Source organism: Colletotrichum siamense (genome assembly GCF_013390195.1).
Source record: "Colletotrichum siamense strain Cg363 chromosome Unknown KSG_Cg363_contig05, whole genome shotgun sequence".
NCBI classification, from domain to species: Eukaryota; Fungi; Ascomycota; class Sordariomycetes; order Glomerellales; family Glomerellaceae; genus Colletotrichum; species Colletotrichum siamense.
This window is the reverse complement of record NW_023501018.1, coordinates 4,757,996-4,779,125: the sequence shown is the minus strand read 5'-3', so window position 1 is coordinate 4,779,125 and position 21,130 is coordinate 4,757,996. Positions and strand designations below refer to the sequence as shown.

Sequence of the window (21,130 nt, the reverse complement as noted above, 5' to 3'; positions counted from 1 at the left end):
CTTCTCCAAAGTCGCCAGCTCCTTTCTAGCCCTAGCGTCCCTCATCGAAGCTTTCGTTTCGTCAAAGTCTGAAGGCCTCTCGTAGCCTGAACGAAGCCACTTGGGCGGGCAGGACTCCTCATGCGTCAAGGGCGGCAGGATTCCATCCATGACCGACCACCATTGCTTTTCGAAAATAGCCCTCTCGATCGCTGGTGCTGTAGCTTTCCAGACGTCATACCATTTCATGAGAAGCTCAAGCTGCACATTGAGCCCTGCATCTTCAATCTGCAGAAGCTCCCTTTCCGATGTTGGAAGATGGCAAATCTTGAATCCAGCATATGTGTCGAGAGAGTCAATAACCCTGCAACACGTATGTGCCATTCCCAATCTTTCAAACAGCTCCAGTCGAACCGTCTCTTTAAATAGAAGGTCTTGTGTTTCGATCCCAATTTCGTATTCCTCGATCCAGCGGGTCAGCAGCGAAAGTCGGCCAGCTTGGTGGACGCAGTCTTCGCCCTCCAGCTCGCAGCGCAGAAGCACATGTGTAGGCAGACATCCAAAGGAGGAGCAGTAACACTCGCAGTTGTCCCCGATTCCATGTAGCTCCTTGACTGCTTCTTTGGTGAGATCCTCTTTGTATCTGTGGCTCCGTTGTCTGGGCGCCATTCTCAGCTCGATTGCAGCAAGATAGAACAAAATGCCGGGCCACTCCCCCTCCAAATTTGTCATTGGACTCGCCCCCCGTTTGAGAAACCAGGCAACAACTTCTTCCGGGTACAGGAAGCCGGGACTCATTGGGGCTGGGCTGATCTCTCTTCTGACGTGCTTGAACATTGGAGTTTCTCCTGACTCATCGATTTCGTCCACGTCAGTGAACCCCGCCTGATAGATGTTTTCGAAGATTTGGCAAGCGTCTTGGGCTGGCATAAAACTAGCCCCCCATTTGTGACTTTTAAAGTGGTATGGAGATGCTATGCGACAGCAATCGAGCTCTGGGGGTATCGATCGTCGCGCCCGTAATTTGTTGTAGACGAATTCCACGTTTCCTTTGACGAAACGCGACTCTTCAAGGTTCAGCTGTCTAGCCTCATCGGCAGAAAATGTTTCCAGGGCCATTTCATAAAGCTTCTGACGTCTATCCTTCAAGGATGAGAGAATCAGACTTTGAATGTCATCCCGCTTCGAGATGATTGCGGCTCTCAACGACCAAAGCGGGCTCCGCAGGGTATCCTCGACTGTGCTGTCGAGCGCCTCCGTGAATATGGATTCTTTCGACGCAAGAAGAATTCTCAAGGCTTCAATGTTTTGCGCATAACAGGCAGCCTCTATAGCTGCCGCTGCAGGAAAGCCTGCGGAGACCAGTTGTGATACTCCTGGTGTCCAGCCAATTGCAAGCTCAAGATGGGTGAACCGATTCTCGTAGGCTTCAGGCCTGATTGAGGATATCCTCTTCGATATCAATCGTTTCACATCATCAATTGATTGACGTATTACTGCCAGTGATAGATCGTCGTAGTCCAGCGCTGTAATGGATGTTATTGCTTTGCTCGGTGGATTATATGCCAGCCATACCCACCTTCAGCGACTTCAACATGACGTTGCAAGAGATGAACGGACCAAGGTTCAAAATGATCGCGGGTCACGCTATCAATCATCCCCTGCTCTACTAGATCTGCGTAAAATGGCACGTGTGCACCCAGGCCGTTGCCAGTTGCGTAGCCGCCATTAAAGAAATACTCTGTGGCTGTGAACTCCTCTGAAGAATTTGCAAGACTGTCAAACTTGTCAGCCTATCACTCAGGATGTAGCACTTGTTCCCAACATTTCACAATTCAACAGTTGAACCTACTAGCTGGAGGGTTTGCCTGCAAGATGATCCCAAAATTGTGGCTTGCACACTGCCTTGGCCTGGGAATCAACGCCGCATCGAATGATCGTTCTGATAAGCTTTCTCAGTTGCACTTCGAAACTCTTCCACTGCCTCCCAAACAAGACTAGAATGTGATAGAACTCCTAAGGCGGTTGATAACTATTAGGTGCCAGACGCTTAGCAACGAATAAAATCGACAGGCTCACAAATAGGATGGTCAAGCCATTTTCTGCAACGTCAGATCCAGAAGACCTGCCGCATGATGTCTCTTTTCGCAAAAGATATTCTATATCGTCCAAATGCTGACCTGTCTCTGGACTCCAAACATACCGAGCGTCTTCCCAGCCGGCTCGAAATCGTGTTTGGCCCGACCCCTGGGGTATACGATAGATTCTGTGGCCATTCCGCGAAGCTGATTCGATCAAACAGAGCTTTGGAAACCTCTGGAAAGCCTGAAATATAGGTGAATCGGATCTTTTGACAATGTTGTTTACTTTCAAAGGAGGCATGACCATCCATCCCCCTGGCCCTGTAGCAGCGCCTAGCGTAAATTCGACAACCTTGTCGAGTAAGGGATGCAGGCAGACAGTGAATGAGTAATACCACAACCGCCATCCCGAATGTCGCGAAGGGCAATCATCGCGATGTGAGGACTGGCTAAGGGCATCAAACCCGATGTTCCCCTTTCTGAAGGTTGCGCATTTTGATTTGGGCCGGCATGAGCAGGGCTGAAACTGATCTTGATAAAGGTTCGGTACGCTGAATTTGTTTCTCATCGTCGCAGAATTGTTCACAAGGGGCAAGATGTTGCTCCTCTGTGATGCAAGGTACCGCTCTTGTGCAAATCTTTCAGGGCCGTTGGCGTTCATTTGTGGAACTGCGGTTAGAATGTTTCTGCCCATGGCAAATAATATCTGATCGCTAACGCGTTGTAGCCCATCGGTGACCTGAACTCCTTGTTGGCGAATCAATCTCTCTATAATCTCGAGCTTCGCTTGCATTTCGAAGTCTCTACTCGATGTTGTGTCTCCCAAGTTTTCCAGGTTTGCGGCGACACGGCCTATTTGATCAGACAGACGGTTCGAAATTGCAAAAGTCTTGTCATTAGGTACCGCCACGGACTGAAGTCTCGAAACGATTTCATCGCGAGTCAAAGCAATTTCGAATTCGACTTTTGCTTGCGATTGCCCCACAAGCCCGTGAATAGAAAAGCTGCAAAGATGTAAGCTCAAGCAGCATACCTTTTTTGAATAGGGATCACGAACGATATGTAAAGGCTCGCAATCAGAAGCTCCTCAAACATCCGCTGATTCAGAGTCTCTACTCTTCGCAACCTCTCCGAGATCGCGTGTTCTTGTACTACAGACACCGCGGCGTTGTATAGCCGTTTGATGGGTCTTCCCTTGGTAGATACATGGCCGGAAACTAACGGTTCGAGCAAATGTTGAGCTTCGTTCAGAGCGTCTTGAAGCTTGTTGGCGCAAGCCATCAAGCGAGGCAGAAGCTCGGATCCGATAAGCGGAGAAAGGTTGTCATTGAGCTGGTGGCAAAAGAACTGAACTTTCTGTGATGAACTGTTGACATCGTCCAACTGACAGGCGGTCTTCCTCGGAATTTCCTCAAGTTGCTTGACGAGTCTGATTGTCTTGATAAAAGCTCCTGCCGCAAATTCCACAAGCTGAACCGAGGCTGCAACTCCACCGAAGACGCTCAGAGGATCAGCCATAGCGGGAGTCGAGATAGACGGCGGTCAAGCTAGGCTTTGAGAGGAAGATGATGAGACCATAGCGTTGCCAGTTCTCGCTGCTGGAAACGAGGGCCTGAAATACGATCCAGGCAGCAGTCTCCGAAAAACTGAAGTCCCTTAATGGGATGGTGCTAAGGCGACTCGTATTGGTTGAGCCTGCATGTCTGCCCTGCCATCTGACGTGGCGGATGCTGAGCTGAGATTGGCAGCAAGACCCATCTGTTTTGCTCCTCTAGCATGGGAGCCAATACCTGTATCGTCAGAGAAAATCTTCACGCTACACAACATGAAAGGAAGTCTTGGAAATATGTGGTGAGACACTCTCTACCTTCCTCTTCATCGTATTGGTCTCTGATGTGAACGCCCGACGAATAGTGAACCTTGAGTATGAGACCACCGTTACGATGGCGACCGTTTCTGTTCAACACCAAAGTGCTTGAGTAGATAGACATAAGTATTTATACAAGTAAGAAGTCTTAAACAACATGCTCCTAACATATCATGGTATTATCCCGACGCATGCATCCACCTCGCATCTACTTCTTGATCTCAGTGCTCCCAGCAGCAGTCGTCCCGCTCGCTGTATCAGGAGAATCCAACAACTCCGGCCCGGGCACAACCTTCTTATTGAGGCTCTCGTTCGCCACCTCCTTCTCAACCTTCTTGACATCAACATCCTCCGCCTCAATTTCTTCTCCATACGGTCCGCTGGTCTTCACACCCTCCATCGAATCAGTCTCATCTCCATCCTTGACGACACCGTCCTTGACACTGCTCGCCCGGCTCACGTCCGCGCTCTCGGGACTTTCCGTCCTGAGGCCGAGATGCTTCTCGGCTGTGGGATCCTCCTTGTTGCCGCCCTTCCAATCAGCGGCCTTCATCTGCGGAACCGGTGACCCCTCAGAAGGCTGCTGGACGACATCACCCTCGGCAGGGCCGACTTCATCACCGCCATCCTTGGCGCGGTGGGAGTCTGCAACTCGCCAAACGACGGCAATCTTGTCGAATCCGCGCGATCCCTTTCTACTGGATCCCTTGATACCGTCCATCGCGTCCCACTCAATCTCGAATACGCCGCTGGCGTCAGGCTTGCCGTCTTGTTCTGGGCCGTTGCCTTCAAAGAAGACGTTGAACCAGACGTGAGCCACCGCTGTGACCATGGTCAAGCCCATACTAGCGGACGTCCTGTTTCTTCTCTCGACAGAGATGTTGACATCACTGTTCGGGATGTGAATGGCCTCCTTCGGCTTGAGGATGACAGCCATGCCACCAGGCTCTCCTTCCTCGGTGTCTTCCTTGCCATTCGCCTCCGTCTCGCTCCTCTTCTGCTGTCCAGGCGCCGTCGGGTCCCTGATAAGTGACGTCGTCTTGGCGTTCCTCAACTTCTTGCTCTTACTCCTCGACACCCCGTCTTCCTTTGTCTCCTCCTTCTTTCCACCATCCTTTGCATGGTTTGTGTTGGCATGCTCCGCCAAAGGTGCTTCCGCAGGGGCCTTCTCCGTAGGCTTGACTCCCACGCTGGCCAAATCGGTCATCATACGCCCGATACCCCCTCCACTAGGTGCATCACCCTCAATTACCACCCTCTCGCTCTTCTTGAACGTATGGAACACCTTGATCTTCTTACCCTCGTCCTCGAAGCCCTCAACATCAAACTTGACGCCGCTACGCAGACCCCAGACATGAATCTCCATAATCTCAACAGCGCGATCCACATACTTTTTGCCTCCTCTAGTCCAGCGGTCCACGTAGGTGATTGTGCGCAGCTGACTTGGGATAGACACACCAGCGCCGAACTTGGGCCTCATCCTCCGCTCAGTGAACCTCGTCAGCGCCTCCTCAGGCTTCCAGCCACACTCTGAGATCAGGTAGCTGCAAGAAACAGTCCCGCTGCGCCCCTTGCCAGCCTTGCAGTGCACAACGACGACTCTCTGATTATCGCCTCCCTCGACCTTCTTGCCGTCAGACTTGCTGACGGCCACGTCGCCCTGCTGGAGGTCGCCACCATTGAGCCAGTTGCGCATGCTCGCCATGATCATGGGAATCAGGCGGAACGGCGGCGGGTGGTGGTCGGGCCAGGGGTAATGCCTCACGCGCCCGTAGACCTCCTCGTCGGGGTACCCCGTGCCCTCGGCGCGGAACTCCCATATCGCCCAGTTATCCTTGTGTTTCTCGTCGAGGAAGGTGACGAGGCGGTCGAGCGGGTTTCGGTAGGCTCTTTGGGGATACGTCCCTGATGGACCGGAGCTGATTTGCACATCATCAGCTTCCGGTATCCTGCAAACATTGTGAAGAAGAGGTTTACTTACGTGGCAATAATGTTGGAAGTGACATAGCACAAGTCCAAGTCGGACTCGGCGTGCCTTGCGCGAGGCCCCGCGACGATTTGTCGCAATAGAGAAGCCATTTCTCGAAAAGAAAAAAAGAAGAACCCGAAACCTTGAATGCGACGTGGAACTTGGATTGGAAAGCGGAGCAAGGTTTAGGACGGGGTCGCGCGCCAAGAATAAAAAGGTTGTTGCAGTGCAGCTGTATTAAATGAAGGGCCCAGGGAGGTGCAATCCAAGTCGAAAGGCCTCCTGACGTTTTGCGGGTGGTTCCTTAGCTGCGCCTGCGCCTTGGTCGCGTGCAGCTTGTCGAGGCTTGACGTCGGTGTGCGCGACGGCTGCGCGACGTCATTGATAGTGGGGTGAACCAGGGGAGGGAAAGACCGAGCTACGCCACTTTGGGTGTGGCTAGGTGTCTAGAGCGTTCGTTTCCCGGGTGCTTGGCGACATGTGCTTAGCCCTTGTATCGGTGTTACATTATCATCGCCCACACCCATCGCAGCTTGAAGCAAACGGTGGAATGAATACTTTAATCATGCGGGTTTTGATTTATTGCGCAAACAAACTAGTAGACAATGGCCAGAGCCAAAGAGCGAAACGGGAAACCTGAAATCGTAGTGTAATGCAGAGCGCAACCCGGGGTTCGTCCAGGTCCTAAACTCGCCGACACTCCAAAAGCCAGAATGAGTCGCGGGAAAGCCGTTTGAACAATGGTCGGCCGTAAAACATCTCCTCTTCTTTCCTTTCCATTGCTACCTTGTATCCTTGCCCCTGAACCGTTTCTTACATACTCCCCTGGAAGGAAACATTCTTATCATGGCTGGAGTTGCAGCCTGGCCCATCGCATCGGCCGAGCCCGTACTGATGCGATATCGTATAATTAAGATGTGTGGGCATCATGCGGCAGTCGTTGGGACTGGTGTGCGCTCTGCCTGCCAATTTGAGCTCTTAGGAGGTCTTCTTGGGGACGGCGGTACCGCTGAGGTAGCGGTTAGGGTCGGTGTAGGCGTAGAACTGGCGGGCGCCTCCCTTGACAGTGTCCCAGGCCTGGCGAGCGGCAGGGGGAGTACCCTGGTTGCCGACGGCGGAGTCAACGCGGGACTCGAACATGGCGAACGAGTTCTGAACGTGAGAGCTCTGGGTGAAGCGGGCACGCAGGAAGGCAGTGTAGATGGCAATCAGAATCCAGGAGCGGCGCTGGAAAGTGATGGCGGACAGCAGAAGGCGAACCCAGAGGAGGATCTCAAGGGAGGAAACCACGGACATGGACGCGTCGTAGTACTCCTTGACGAAAGCGCCAATCTTGTCGGCAATGGGGTTGTGCGCGTACTGGGGCTTTCCGCCGGGAGAAGCGCCAGCAGCCGGGGCGATGGGCTTGGGGGGAGTGATGGTGGGAATCACGTTGGCGCGCGTGTAGGTGGCGACGTGGAAGACGGAGTAGATGGCGTAGGGAAGCATAGCCAGGGGGTACTGGGGAGAGAAGAGCCAGACCAGGGACATGACTGCAGATTCCAGTTAGCCGCAGCGACAAGACGGAGAGAACGAACGAAGAAACTCACCAAGGTACTGGACATTCTCGTCGGCGATGAGAGCCAAGGGGCTCTGGGGCGCCTTAGCTCCAGCCTTGCTGCGAGCTCTCAGGGTCTTGTAGACGACAATACCGTAGGTAAGGCAGGCCGAGAGGAAGGCCAATCGGTAACTCCAGCGGGCGACTCTGCTGTAGTAGTTGAAGGTAACGTAGGAGAAGGAATAGCGAATAACGGACAGGATCAGAGTCAGGTGTCTGGCGAACGCGTTGTTAGCAAATGGCGAGCCCAGGAAGAAGTTCTCATCGCTAAAGATGCAGCCCTGCCCCCCCGGCCTTCTCCGCAGGCGCGACCAGCATGTTCTTCGGGTCGCAGGGATACGGATGAAGCTCGAAGGTCAAACGGAATGGTCTGTACGTACCCGGCAAACCAAGCAACTGTTTGAAGATAGACGGTTAGCATATGCCGCACTCAGACATGCAGACGGGAGTTTGAAATCGACATACATTGCAGGGTCTGGGCGAGAAGCAAAAGCCTCTGGGTGAGAGGGACGCTGGCGGGCGGAGGGGGTGCCATCGTGCAATATTCTTCTGGCGGCAGGCGCGATAGGCTTGAAATGTGGTATACAGCTGTTGGTGCTGATAATCAGCAGGTTCGCAAAGGATGATGGGATTTGCGACGCAGTGCAAAGCTCTGTGTCGTGTGTCTTTTTTCTGGTGGTGTTGGAGGTGACTTTGGAAAGCTGGCCAGAATGCGCAAGAAGTTGAGGTGATGGCGGGCGGTGGAGTGGCTGGTTAAGGTGGAGGTGGAGGAAAATGGAGCCTGGACTCAGGCAAGCGGTGGTCGGTGCGTCAGTGCGTCACTGCTTCCTTCTCTGTGCTTCCCTTTGGTCGGGCCCGGAGTGCTGCTCGCAGGGGGGTCTAAAATCCACCTACGGGGGTGTAGTAGTGCTAGAAGAATAGATCCTCCACGTTATACACACTTTATATTTCCTTATATAGTAATTTTTTTCTATACTTATATAGCTACCTAAGTATAAAGCCTCACTTACGTAAGCTATATATTACTTTAGAAATAAATAAAGCTTTAATCCTTACTCTTACTATATATAGCTTATATTTAGTATATATTTTATATCTCTTCTACTTAAGCTTATTTTTTTTTTTTCCTCCTTTAAGTATATTATAATAATTATTACTAACGTAAAAGTATAAAAAGTACCTTTTTTAGTATTAATTTAGTATATACTAATAATATTTTAGATATCTATTTAGGAATTTATTAATATAAATATTAATAATATAGTTAATCTATACCTTTAGTTTAGCTATTTCTATAGTATACTTAGTATATATAAAGTTTATATTAAAACTATTATAAAACTAATATATTCTAAGCTTTATTATTAATAATAATCCTAACTTCTAGCTTAATAGTAAGTTTTAATATACCTTATATATATATAGATTTAAGTTAATATATCTTAAACTAACCTTATTAATATTACTTTAGCTATAAATATTAATATATTTTAACTTACTTACTATAAGTTTAGTATATATTAAGTATATTTAATAGCAGCTCTTAATCTTACTAAACACCTCTCTAACTTAAATAGTTAAATATAAATTTAATATTTATTTTATTACCTCTCTATATATACTAATAATATTCTAAATATATAGTTAATATTAATAGTAGCTATATATATAGTATAATTTTTTACTCTTAGCTAGCTATATATTTAAGATATTCTATATATACTAAATACTTTCTAACTTAACTTTTATAGTAATACTACTATAGTTATTAATAGTACTTTAATATAAGTATATTCTTCTTTTTTTAGTTTATACTATATATATACTAACTCTATATAGTTATTAACTTAACTTATATTAACTTAAATAGCTTAGAGGTTATTATAGGTATAAAGTATATTACTTTTTAATATATACTTAGTATATATTAACTCTATATAATATTTTACGCCTCTTTATATACTTTAATATTTAGTATAATACTATTTTTATATAAAAGCTTATATATATACTCCCTAGCTTTTCTATATATATTATATTAATATATTATCTAGCTATAGCCTTAAAGATAGCTTTATTAGCTATTTTACTAACTAAATAGAGGCTTTTATATAAATTTATCCTTTATATTACCTATATATATATATTACTAATATCTAATATAGCTATATTAATCTAGTTTTCTATAAAACTTATAAATTATACTTCTACTATATAAGTTATATATATATATAACTAGAGGATACTATATACTTACTATATATTTACTATATATATTATATATACTAACTACACTCTCTTAGCTTATAGTAACTATTCTATACTATAAGTAAAGAGGGAGTAAGTTCTATCTTAATAAGCTTCTTACTTACTCTTTAGAATTATCTTTAAACTTTTATACTAACTTTAGTTTAAAGGTAGTTTAAGTTATAGAGAGGGTATATATTAAATATAGATTATACTTACTTTTATTTAATATAATATATAACTTAATAAACTATAATTATAAGATAATAATAGAGGAATTAAGAATAAGCTCTATATATATAGAGAATATACTAATAATTTTATAGTATACTACTTATTTTAATACTTTAATTAGAACTCTTTTTAATAATAAGTATAAAATATAACTTTATTTTATATTATACTTCACCTCTATATATATTAATACTATATATAGGTTAGTATTACTTATATATATAAACTTATACTTTTATCTCCTTCTTAGTAAACCCCTAATAAGAGTATGCTCTATATATATTATACTTATTTATAATAGAAGCTAACTTCAGTTTAAAAGCCTATATTATTAATAAGAAAGCTATTAAAAGTATATTTTATGTTTTACCTATTTTATATATATACTAACTATATACTAAATAAAAGTAATAATTTAGCTATTACTACTACTTCTTTATACTTTTATTATAATATATATTTTACTTTATTTTAATATATATATTATATATATTAACTATATCTTAAGATTAGCTTATTAAAGAGTAGAGAGAGTAATAAGTATAACTTATTAAAGAAAATAATAATAATAAGGAGGATTAAACTTAAGTATATATAGAGGATATATATAGATAATATATATAATAGTTCTAAAAACTATAGATCTTTTATTAGCTTTAGCTTTTAATATACTATATATATATATAATATATATATATATAAAGCAGTAGAATACTTCTCTTTTTAGCTAAGATATTATAATTAATATATACTTTATATATATATAACTTATTATAATACTTAATTAATATAAGTTTTTTCTTATTATTTCTTTATAACTCTATATATATATAAACTATCTTATAAATCCTCTCTATTACTTAGTTCTTACTTAAGTTAAGTAATCTCTTCTTAAAGTTTATATTTATACTTTTAAGCTTAAAGTTTATAAGCTTTTTACTTAAGTTAAAAAAGCTCTTAATCTACTTATTCTATATTTAAATCTTATATATCTCTAACTTAATATTAATATAAGTAGAGAGTAAGTAGTAATAATAGAAAAAGTATATTATACTTAAGTAGAGTATATACTAACTATATATTTTACTTAAGTGATTTCTAAACTAAGATTATATTCTATATACTTAACTTAAGTATTAAACTTAGTATTAATAAGTTTAGAGGGTTAAATAAGTTATAAGAGATATATAGGTGTTTTTTATAGCGCTATATATATTATTACTAATATTAATATATTTACTAAAAGCTCTTTATAATATATACTAACCTTAAGTTATCCCTCTATATATATAGGCTTTAACTTAAGTATAGCTACTACTAAGAGATAGCTTAAAATATAGTATACTTAGTCTTAAGCTTACCTTAGTATATATAGTATATTAATAAAGGATATACTTACTTTAATATAGCTTAAAGTAAAAGCTAACTTTAACTAATAGTAAAATTATCTTAAATATAGCTTAACTCTATAAAGTTAATATACTTCTATATAAAGGTTTACTACTAAGCTAGTATTTTATTAAGGGATTAAATAAGAGTAGCTATAATCTATCCTTTCCTCTTCTTAGTAAACTAAGACCTAATATTAAGTTAAGTCTTATATATATCCTATATATACTAAAGATATTCTTATTTATCCTTTACTTCTTAAAGCTTAAATAGCTTTAAAATAGTAGGGTGGTCTAAATACCTCTTTTACTAGTTTTAGAGAATATATACTTTATAGAATATAAATAAATACTATAAATACTCTTTAGTAGTTTATAATAAGTCTTATTTATATAAATAATTACTAAAGCTTAATATTAATATAATATTAATATATATAGTATATCTATAAGGTATATACTTATTATAAGCCTGCTTTATATCTATATTAATTATAATAATATATATTATATTATAAGTTATAAGGTATATATATACCTATTAAACTAAAAAGCTAGAGATTACCTTAATTTAAGTAAAGGTATACTTAAAGAGAATAGTATAGCTTTTTTATAAGTTTATATTTATTTAGATATAAATATATAACTTAAGTTTTATAGAGTATAAAGTTAATAAGTATATTATATATATAGTATATATATAGTATATATATTATAACCCTTTTTACTATTTATAAACCTTAAATAGGTTTATATCTCTTTATACTATCTTAAATAATATATTAACCTTAAGGTATTATACTTTCTGAAATATATATATATATATTTATACTATATAGATAATATAGAAATCCCTATTTAGAAGCTATTAAACTTTATAAATCTATTACTTTTATATAAGCTTTACTTTATTAAAAGTAAATTTATATAGAACCCCTATATATAGTTAGCTTATATATAGTATATATAAGGGATAAACTAACCTATATATAAGTTTCTAGCTAGAAATTATAAAAAATAAGCTTTCTATAAGAGGATAGCTATTTTATCCTTATTATTAAATATTATACTTATTACTTAAAATAAGTTAACTTTAAATTAGTTATAGATCTAATATATACTTAGATAGAGAAGAAGTTTACTTATAAATAAAGTTAACTTATACTAAGTATATACTAAAGATATAAGAAGTATATATATAGAAAAAGTAATAATATTAGGTTTATTTAAAAAGCTAAGAACTACTTTATTTATAAAGTATAAAAATAGCTATAAAAAAAGAGGTAGAATATATATATATAAGCTATATATAAAGAGAAAGATAAATAAAAACTTAATAAAGTTAAGAGGTATATAAAAGTTAAGCTTAACTCTATATAATAATATATTTATCTTATTATTACTTTAAGAGTAAGAGAAGCTTAATATATAATAAGTATATATAAATAATACTTTATATCTATTACTTATTATAGCTTTAATAGCTTACTTCTATATTTCTAATATATATATAATCTATTTTAACCTTATATTAGCTACTTATCTTAATTATATTATAAAAATACTTAATATTAACTTTATTTTATTTAATAAATATACTATAAGTAAAATACTATAGCTCTAAAAAGCTTAGCTTTAAATAACTAATATAAAAAACCTATAATATATATATACTTAGCTTATACTAAAAAGGTATAGAAATAATACTTATACTATATTATTTAAATATCTAAAATATTTAATATTAATAAGTCTTTTTAGGTTTCTAAAATAAAAACTATAGCTTCTAAATATAAAAGCTATTAAAATACCTCTATTATTTATACTAAAAAGCTATATAAAAGCTAGCTATATTATAAGTATATATATAGTATATATAGAGGCTAAATACTAACTCTTATATATATTTAATTAACTTATCTATAATTAATTTAGGAGCTTTATAAGCACCTTTTATAATATATAGTTTTTATAATATTTTAATAAAATCCCCTTTATTCTATACTATATTTAGAGTTATAACTAAAAAGTATATAAACTTATAATACTTAATACTATTATATTAATAAAACTAATACTAAACTTAATTTATATCTTTTTTAAGTTTAAAATAGTATTAATATATACTTAGTATATATAGAGGCTAAACCTACTTTAAAATTAAGTATAAACTCTTTATAATTTTAAAGTTCTTATAGTTTAAATACTAAATAGTTTAAATAATATCTAAAATAAGCTTCTATATATAGGAATATAAAAAGTTTCTATTTTAGACTTTATAGGAAATATAATAAAAAACTTTATTAAAATAAGTCTTAAAATATACTAAAGTAATAAGATAGTTATATATAATATATATAGTAACTTAGTAACTTCTACTTTAAGTAATAAAAATACTTTAAGTTTTAATTATATCCTATATATATACTTAATATATATAAAATATATAAGTAATATAAATTAAAAAGAAGCTTACTTTAGTTAAGCTTATTTTATAAAATATACCTCTTTTATCCTATATATTATTTTTAAATAAATTATTATATTAGTAAGTTTAAGTATTAAGCTAATAAGTAATATAATAAGTTAAGCTTATAATAAGATTATTCTCTTTAAGTTATCTCTATTTTTCTTCTTATTATTTAATATTATCTAAAATAGAAAAAATATTAAAGTTAAAAAATAGATTATTATTTATAAATATAGCTAAAAGGCTAATAAGGTTAATTAAAGTTAAAAGAGAGTTTATTATATATAAATTCTTTAAAAGAATAAAATTAAAATATTAATAATATTTAGCTTAAGAATAATATACTTTAGGAATAAGTTCTATATATATATAGTATATCTCTATTATATAGAAGAAAAAGAGTAATAAGTATTTTCTTATAAACTATTAATTATAATATATATATAGTATATATTAAGGATAATATAACTCTATTATTAATATCTATTATAATTATATTCTACTATAATATAGCTTTTATTTTATTTAGATATAAGTATAGTTTAGGGATAGTTTAGATATAGTAAAGTGGACTATAAGGGGAAAGTTATACTTATATAGCTTAGAAGATCTATTCTTCTAGCACTACTATAGCTCCCTACCTGCTTTTTACACCCCCCTGCGAGGTGTACACCCAGTCAGGCCAGCTGCTGCCCTTTTTTTTCGCTGGACTCTGGAGTGGCCGGGAGCGCGCAGAATGGACACGGAATTGAGAGGGAGGGGTCAATGGCGGCGGGAGGGAGGAAAGGTTACAGTGACCCCGGCAAAGCAAGACAGCGGTACGACGACCAACCCAGCTGAACTCCAGTCCAGGGTCCCGGGCACTTCAGCGGCAGATCTGCGGCCTGTTCCCTCGCTGAGAAGTGAAGGGCTCCAAATTTTATGACGGCCTTGGACAGGGCTCTTTGCTGCGAGAAGTGTCACCTGCGAATCATCAATGCCACAGCTCTCACATGTCATTTTTTGCGCATGGAAAGATGAGCACTCTGGTCCTTTTATTTTTGTTTACTTTCCATCATTTCTGCTCACCTTGACACCGACGAGGCGGAAACATCTGAGCCCAGCACCTTCAGGTAAAGGGAGACATGAGACGACGGAATAGAATCCGTGCTCTCTGGCTGCAGCCCAGTATCAGCAAAACACCAGCCGCTAACCAGTGCGGATGGCCTGATGCGCTGATGCAGCAACTAGGTAATCGTCCACGGTGCCAGGTGCTAAATGCTAAGTAGCCCAGGCAAATGGTGCCTCTGCCCTGCTCTGGACTCATTGGGCGCGCATCTGCGAGACGCTCTTTCATCACCACCTGACGCTAAATCCGGACTTCCCTGTTGGTGTCAAGCCACAATCTTCGGCTTGTTTCCTTTCGTCATCATCACACCCTTGGTCTGTGCGCCAGCTGCAGCTCCGATCCACCAGCTTTGGCCAATCCAAATTCTCCGCCGTCAGCTTGCTGCTAACACTGTGCACATCACAACTTCTTCCGCATCTCAGTACAGTAAGGCTCATCAGATCTGGACTGTCCGTCTAGACCCCTGTCAATTGAGAAGCTGTGGCGTCACAGCTTCCCGAAATCTGAATTGTTGAGATTTGGAGCTCCGTGGCATCACCACAACTGATCGTCTCGACGGCCCGTGTTGTTTCGCCCACTCCGCCCGTGACAACCCGCCACGATGCCGCCAAAAGCTGCTCCTCCGCAGAGGGAGTTCGTCCACCCCGAGGCCGGCCATGCCAGAAAGAAGTAAGCCGTCCAATTCAATTCCTAGCTGCTGCGCAGCCACTCCTGCGACGCCCACTAACAGGACCCTCGCGATAGGCCGCCCAGCCCTTTCGCCATCGAGCCCATCTCAGCCTTTTATTGCTTCCTGGCTGCCAACATAATCTCCGCCCTCTTCGCCCCGATCCAAGACTGCGACGAGACATTCAACTACTATGAGCCTACCCACTACCTCTCCCACGGCTACGGCCTCCAGACATGGGAATATTCCCCCACATATGCCATTCGCAGCTGGCTCTACGTTAGTCTGCATGCCATTGTCGGCAACATCCGCCGTCTGCTGCCCCAGTCTACCAAGGCAAGTCCAATGCGTCGTCCACGATATCAGGCCTATTGGACTCGTACTGACTGACCTAGGTTGGCGAGTTTTACTTCATTCGATATGCTCTGGCCTTCGGCTGCGCCTTATGCCAGACCCTGCTGTTCCGTGTCATCAGCCTCACCCTCAATGCGCGCATTGGTCTCTTCTTCATCCTGGCCACGGTCTTCAGCGCAGGCAACTTCCATGCGAGCACCGCCTATCTGCCCTCCAGCTTTGCCATGTACATGGCCATGCTGGGCGCTTCGTCCTTCATGAACTGGCGCGGTGGACTGAAGACTGCTCAAGGAATTTTCTGGTTTGCTGTTGGAGCTGTCGTAGGGTGGCCTTTTGCTGCCGCCCTTTCCTTCCCCTTCCTCATTGAGGAGGCTGTCTTCGCTGCGCTGAGTGACAAGGATCGCTTCATTGAGGCTATCATCCGCGTCGTCAGGGGTGTGATTGCTGGCTTGATCGTTATGGTAAGCCTCTTGTTGAGATCTGTGGTGTAAACCGTATCTAACATATCTAGTTCTTTGATGGATGCATCAACACTTTCTTCTATAAGAAGGTCGAGGTCGCATCTTGGAACATTGTCAAGTACAACATCTTCTCAGAGACCGGTGGCCCAGAGTTGTACGGTACTGAGCCTTGGGACTTTTACTTCCGCAACCTCGCCCTGAACTTCAACATTTGGTTCATCTTGGCCCTTGTCTGCCTCCCCCTTTTCGTCCTGCAGAAGCTGGTTTCACCTTCAGGACAAGGCTTTCAGACAGGCTTGCGCGCGCTGGTTTTCATCTCGCCTTTCTACCTCTGGCTTGGCATCTTCACCCTTCAGCCTCACAAGGAAGAGCGTTTCATGTACCCCGCGTACCCTTTCCTTGCTCTCAATGCTGCCATGTCCCTGCACATCATTCTGGCGGCTCTTGGCAACTCGGACCCCAAGACTCTCGTTGGCAAGATTCCTGCCAAGCTCAAGCTTTTCACCGTCAGTCTGGTGCTTCTGCTTTCCTTCGACATCGGACTCTCGCGTGTCTACGGCATTTGGTCCGCCTATTCTGCCCCGATGAGGCTCTACTCACCACTTGGAGCGGGTGTCAGCGGTCAGCAGGGGCTCGGCCTCCGTGGTGATAACGTATGCTTCGGCAAAGAGTGGTACCGCTTCCCGTCATCCTACTTCCTGCCTCGCGACATGCACGCCAAGTTCGTTCGCTCCGAGTTCCGTGGACTGCTTCCTGGAGAGTTTGCTGAAGCTCGGACTGGCTTCGGTTTCTGGAGCGGCACTTGGATGCCTACGAAGGGTATGAACGACAGGAACGAGGAAGACATGGGCAAGTACGTTGACCAGAGAACCTGCGGATTCCTGGTCGATACTCAGTACCCCGAGCGAAACGACCCCCTGCCGCCGAACGAGCCCGACTACATTGCCGACGAAGAGCACTGGGAAGTTGTGAAATGTGTTCCGTTCCTGGATGCGGCCAACACACACTTCCTCGCCAGAGCACTCTGGGTTCCAGACCTGCCCTTCATTCCCGAAAAGTTTCAACGCAAGTGGGGCCGCCATTGCCTTCTCAAGCACAAGAAATGATGGATCCCAAGAGCTCAAGCAAGGCCATCTACGTACCCAAAGTTGGCCTGATACCCACCATTCCAAGGCGCTCATTGCCCCGATGGACAGCTTCTGAAGGGCGATTAGACGAGGGCGTCAACTTAAGAAGTGAATACTAGCCAGGCTACCAGGCATTTTGGCATGCTCGTGCATCGGGGTATTAAGTTCACCTGAAGAAAGGTCCCACGAGATTGACGTGCAACCAGCTATCAGACCGTGAAGATTGGAAAGGGAGCATTTATGCACGCTTGCAAAGGTTACACGCCTGAACAGCGAAATATGCCTGGTTACAGCCGTTTGATACCACACAATGAAAGAATTCAACACACTCAGTCTACCTCCCACATGTGATGCTAAACTTCCACACTAGGGTTTACAGCAACAGTGACCACTTAACATGGCCTCCTCAGAAGAAGAAACCCAGGAGTCGCTTCCACATCGGAGTCTTCTTCTCAACCTCGTCAACTTCATAAACCTCCAGCTCCTCCTCCCGCCGCCTGCCCTTGTCCAAATCAACACTCCGCAGATCAACTCCAAAGCCCCAGTCTCTTGTATACACCTTCCAGAAGAGAAACAGTGCAAGCGTAATCGGCGCCGCCATGTAACTCTGGAAGAACGACTCGGCATTCGGGCTTCCGCCAACCGGCTAATCCATATGTCAGCAACACAACCCTCCAAACATCTCACAAGATCACAAGCAACTCACATATAAAGCCGAGTAAAACGTCGCACTCAGCGAACACACCACCAGGAACACGCCCACATAGCTCCCAGCGACACCCAGCGCAGAGCGCCAGGGGATCTCGTCCACGCTGCGGCCCTGCAGCCGCCACGCCTTGCGGAAGCGGATGTGCGCCAGCATGATGCTCGCGTACGCGAACTGGCCGGAGAGGCCCGTGACGGCGAGCAGCCAGCTGAAGACGGTCTTGCCGTCGGCGGCGATGGTGATGAAGGAGATGAAGCCGAAGGCGACCTGCAGCGCGACGCAGTAGATGGGGCGGCCGTCCTTGTCGACGCGTGCGAAGATGGCGGGCGCGCGGCCTGATTGCGCGAGGGCTTGGAGGACGCGGGTGGAGCCGTACGTACAGGAGTTTGCGACGGAGATGACGGCGAGGGTGATGACTATCATTCGCAGTGTTAGCACGTGGTGGATGGGAGAAGGGGGGTGAGAGGGGCGCACCGCCGTTGATGATATGAGGTAGGACCTGGATCCCAGCCAGCTGGACCGCGAGGACGAACGGGGAGGCCTTGGTGTTGGCTCCGCTTGCGCCGAGGAGGACATCGCTGTCCGACGGAACGATGAGGCCCATGATGAAGATGTTGAGGATGTAGAAGAGGGTGATGCGCCAGAAGACCTGCCGGGAAGCCTTGGGGAGAGTCTTGCGGGGGTTAGCTGCTTCGGCGGCGGCGAGGCCTACCATCTCTGTGCCGCCAAAGGAGAATGCTATGGACTGTTAGGGCTGAGGATATAGGAGCAGGGTCGTGATGGGCGTACCGGCAGTCACGAAGACGGAGCAGAAGCCCTGAAATCCGTTCCGGAAGGCGCCTGGGTCGTGCCAGTACTGAGCTCCGATGTAGCCGCGGGGATCGGTTGGGACGCCGCCTGTGTTGATGATAATGCCGAGGATGATGAAGCCGATGCAGGCTATGATCTTGACGATGGCGAGGATAAACTCGACTTTGAGTGGTCATTAGCGTAGGCTACCGGCATAGCAGGGAGTGTTGAGGACATACCTTCGCCATATCCTCGAACACCAAAGACTTGAATCACGATCAGCAGAGTCATGAAGACAGCACACCAGACTCCCGGGTTGACCTCCTCTCTGCTTTTCCAAAATTCTATAGTGATGCCGGCGGCGGTGATCTCGAAGGGTAGGGTGACCATCCAACCGATGGAGTATTCCCAGCCCATTGCAAAGCCCCTTATTCACCAGTCAGCTGTATCGAGACTTGCAGTCATCCCCAGAGGGCGAGCTTACCAGGCCGGATCGATGAAGCGCACGGCATATTCGTAGAAGGCTCCGTTGACGGGGTAGATGATGGCTAGTTCTCCGAGGGCTTGGACAGTGCACATCATCATGCACCCGATGATGATGAAGCCGATGAGCTGATCAAAGATGTCAGTTCGTCACCCATAAGAATTGAGGTGGTATCACCCTACCAGAGCTGCCGGGCCACCGGTCCTCAAGGCTCCTCCCGTTCCGACGAAGAGGCCAGCACCAATGGAGCCTCCTGGAATTCATGAAATGCTATGTTGAGCTTCATCAATGACATCGACTTGCCAGAGTTCACTAACCGATTGCAATCATCTGCATATGCCGCCCCTTCAACGCCCGCGATAGGGGACGATCCTGCGATAAGGAGCTCTGCTCCCCCTCGCCGTTACTGGAAGTCGGCTGGACAGCCTCATCGGCAACATCCAGCTTCTTTTCGTCAACTGCCATGTTGATGTGACGCAAATTTCACCAAAAGTCAAAGAAGAATTAAGATTCTGCTAAGAAACGACAAGTATTGCCCAGAAAACTTGGCGGCTCGGCTTCAGTTTTATTCGACTCTATCAGCTAACTTACTCCGTCGTACAGCTATTGCCCGTCGCACAATCTGAATGCGACTTTATCTGTCATCCCAGCATTCGCGCCCCTGAAATGCATGTTGGACGTATGCTCGTCTGATAGAAACTCAGCCGATCTCTTATCACAAGAGGTGATGTCGCGTCTGTTGGTTCAGTGGCCGGGGGTCTGGTTCCCGTCCTTCCCCTGATGATAGCGTGCGGCCGGCTAGAGATCAACTTTCATGGTCGGCAAAAGGCATGGGCGAGACGTCACTTGTCTTCATGCAGGTTGAAGTGCAGTATCTGGGAGCTTCTTATCAATGGCACAATCGTTGAGATGGGAAGGAAACATTTTGCCAAGGAACGTGCCGTCAAGAGGGTGGTAGGAACGTGTGTCTACAGGACTGATAGCTTGTTGCAAGTATACCTCGTCCATCACCTGTCTGATTGAGCAAACCATGGAAAACTACCACCAGAGAAAGCTGCTTGGGAAAACCATCACTTATTTACATCTCTGAAGCAGTCCACGAGTCAATCCACCAAGCTCATGTCCCGCATCAGTCCTCCGTCACCGGAAATACGCGGCCACGTCCTCACGGTCCGATACTCGACCGGGGCCCAGATAAGACACCCCCCGGCCACCGATCGTCATCGCGACATGCTCCCAGATAACAATGGCAGACGTCCATCCGATAAGAGACCTCCAAGCTCGGACTGGTGTTAAGTGACGGTGGGGTCGCATCGGAGGGGTGTCCGGTAAGTGGATCCCCTCCCGGAGCCCTCTCCGGTACCCTCGTCGAGCCACTTTCCTCTCTCGGTAATCGCCCAGATCCTCCGCGATGCCCAGCTATCTTATCTGCACGTGTGCATAGCATCAAGTGACATGTTATCGGAGCTGCCAGCCATTCACTCACTCAGACGTCCCCCCAGAGTACAGTTGCTACACACGTCCCCCTCCAAGCTTACTCCCTGTTCGGCTAGCATCGCGATGCGTGCGGGGGGGAGAGGAGCGATAGCCAGCTCCAGCCAT

General features: G+C 43.5%; 4 protein-coding genes across 4 annotated transcripts; 1 reads left to right on the top strand and 3 right to left on the bottom strand.

The window, feature by feature from the left end:
• Positions 1-4,135: 4,135 nt before the first annotated feature.
• Positions 4,136-6,006, bottom strand: pteN (Phosphatidylinositol 3,4,5-trisphosphate 3-phosphatase and dual-specificity protein phosphatase PTEN; the record flags this gene model as incomplete). The annotated part of the gene is made up of 2 exons (XM_036640679.1): positions 4,136-5,846; positions 5,909-6,006. 2 exons carry the CDS (start codon positions 6,004-6,006, stop codon positions 4,136-4,138), a joined length of 1,809 nt encoding a protein of 602 aa, XP_036495253.1.
• Positions 6,007-6,874: 868 nt separating this feature from the next.
• On the bottom strand, positions 6,875-8,028 carry POM33 (Nucleoporin POM33; the record flags this gene model as incomplete). Its single annotated transcript, XM_036640678.1, has 4 exons — positions 6,875-7,428; positions 7,486-7,709; positions 7,874-7,889; positions 7,959-8,028. 4 exons carry the CDS (start codon positions 8,026-8,028, stop codon positions 6,875-6,877), a joined length of 864 nt encoding a protein of 287 aa, XP_036494914.1.
• Positions 8,029-15,541: 7,513 nt separating this feature from the next.
• alg9 (Alpha-1,2-mannosyltransferase alg9) lies at positions 15,542-17,528 on the top strand (the record flags this gene model as incomplete). Its single annotated transcript, XM_036640677.1, has 4 exons — positions 15,542-15,609; positions 15,685-15,886; positions 16,003-16,422; positions 16,473-17,528. The coding sequence occupies 4 exons, from the start codon at positions 15,542-15,544 to the stop codon at positions 17,526-17,528; spliced, it is 1,746 nt and encodes a 581-aa protein (XP_036494911.1).
• A 427-nt stretch (positions 17,529-17,955) lies between these two features.
• Positions 17,956-19,993, bottom strand: CGCS363_v008827 (putative amino-acid permease; the record flags this gene model as incomplete). The annotated part of the gene is made up of 8 exons (XM_036640676.1): positions 17,956-18,195; positions 18,256-18,671; positions 18,730-18,993; positions 19,045-19,227; positions 19,284-19,471; positions 19,529-19,656; positions 19,711-19,781; positions 19,846-19,993. The coding sequence occupies 8 exons, from the start codon at positions 19,991-19,993 to the stop codon at positions 17,956-17,958; spliced, it is 1,638 nt and encodes a 545-aa protein (XP_036494926.1).
• Positions 19,994-21,130: the final 1,137 nt, after the last annotated feature.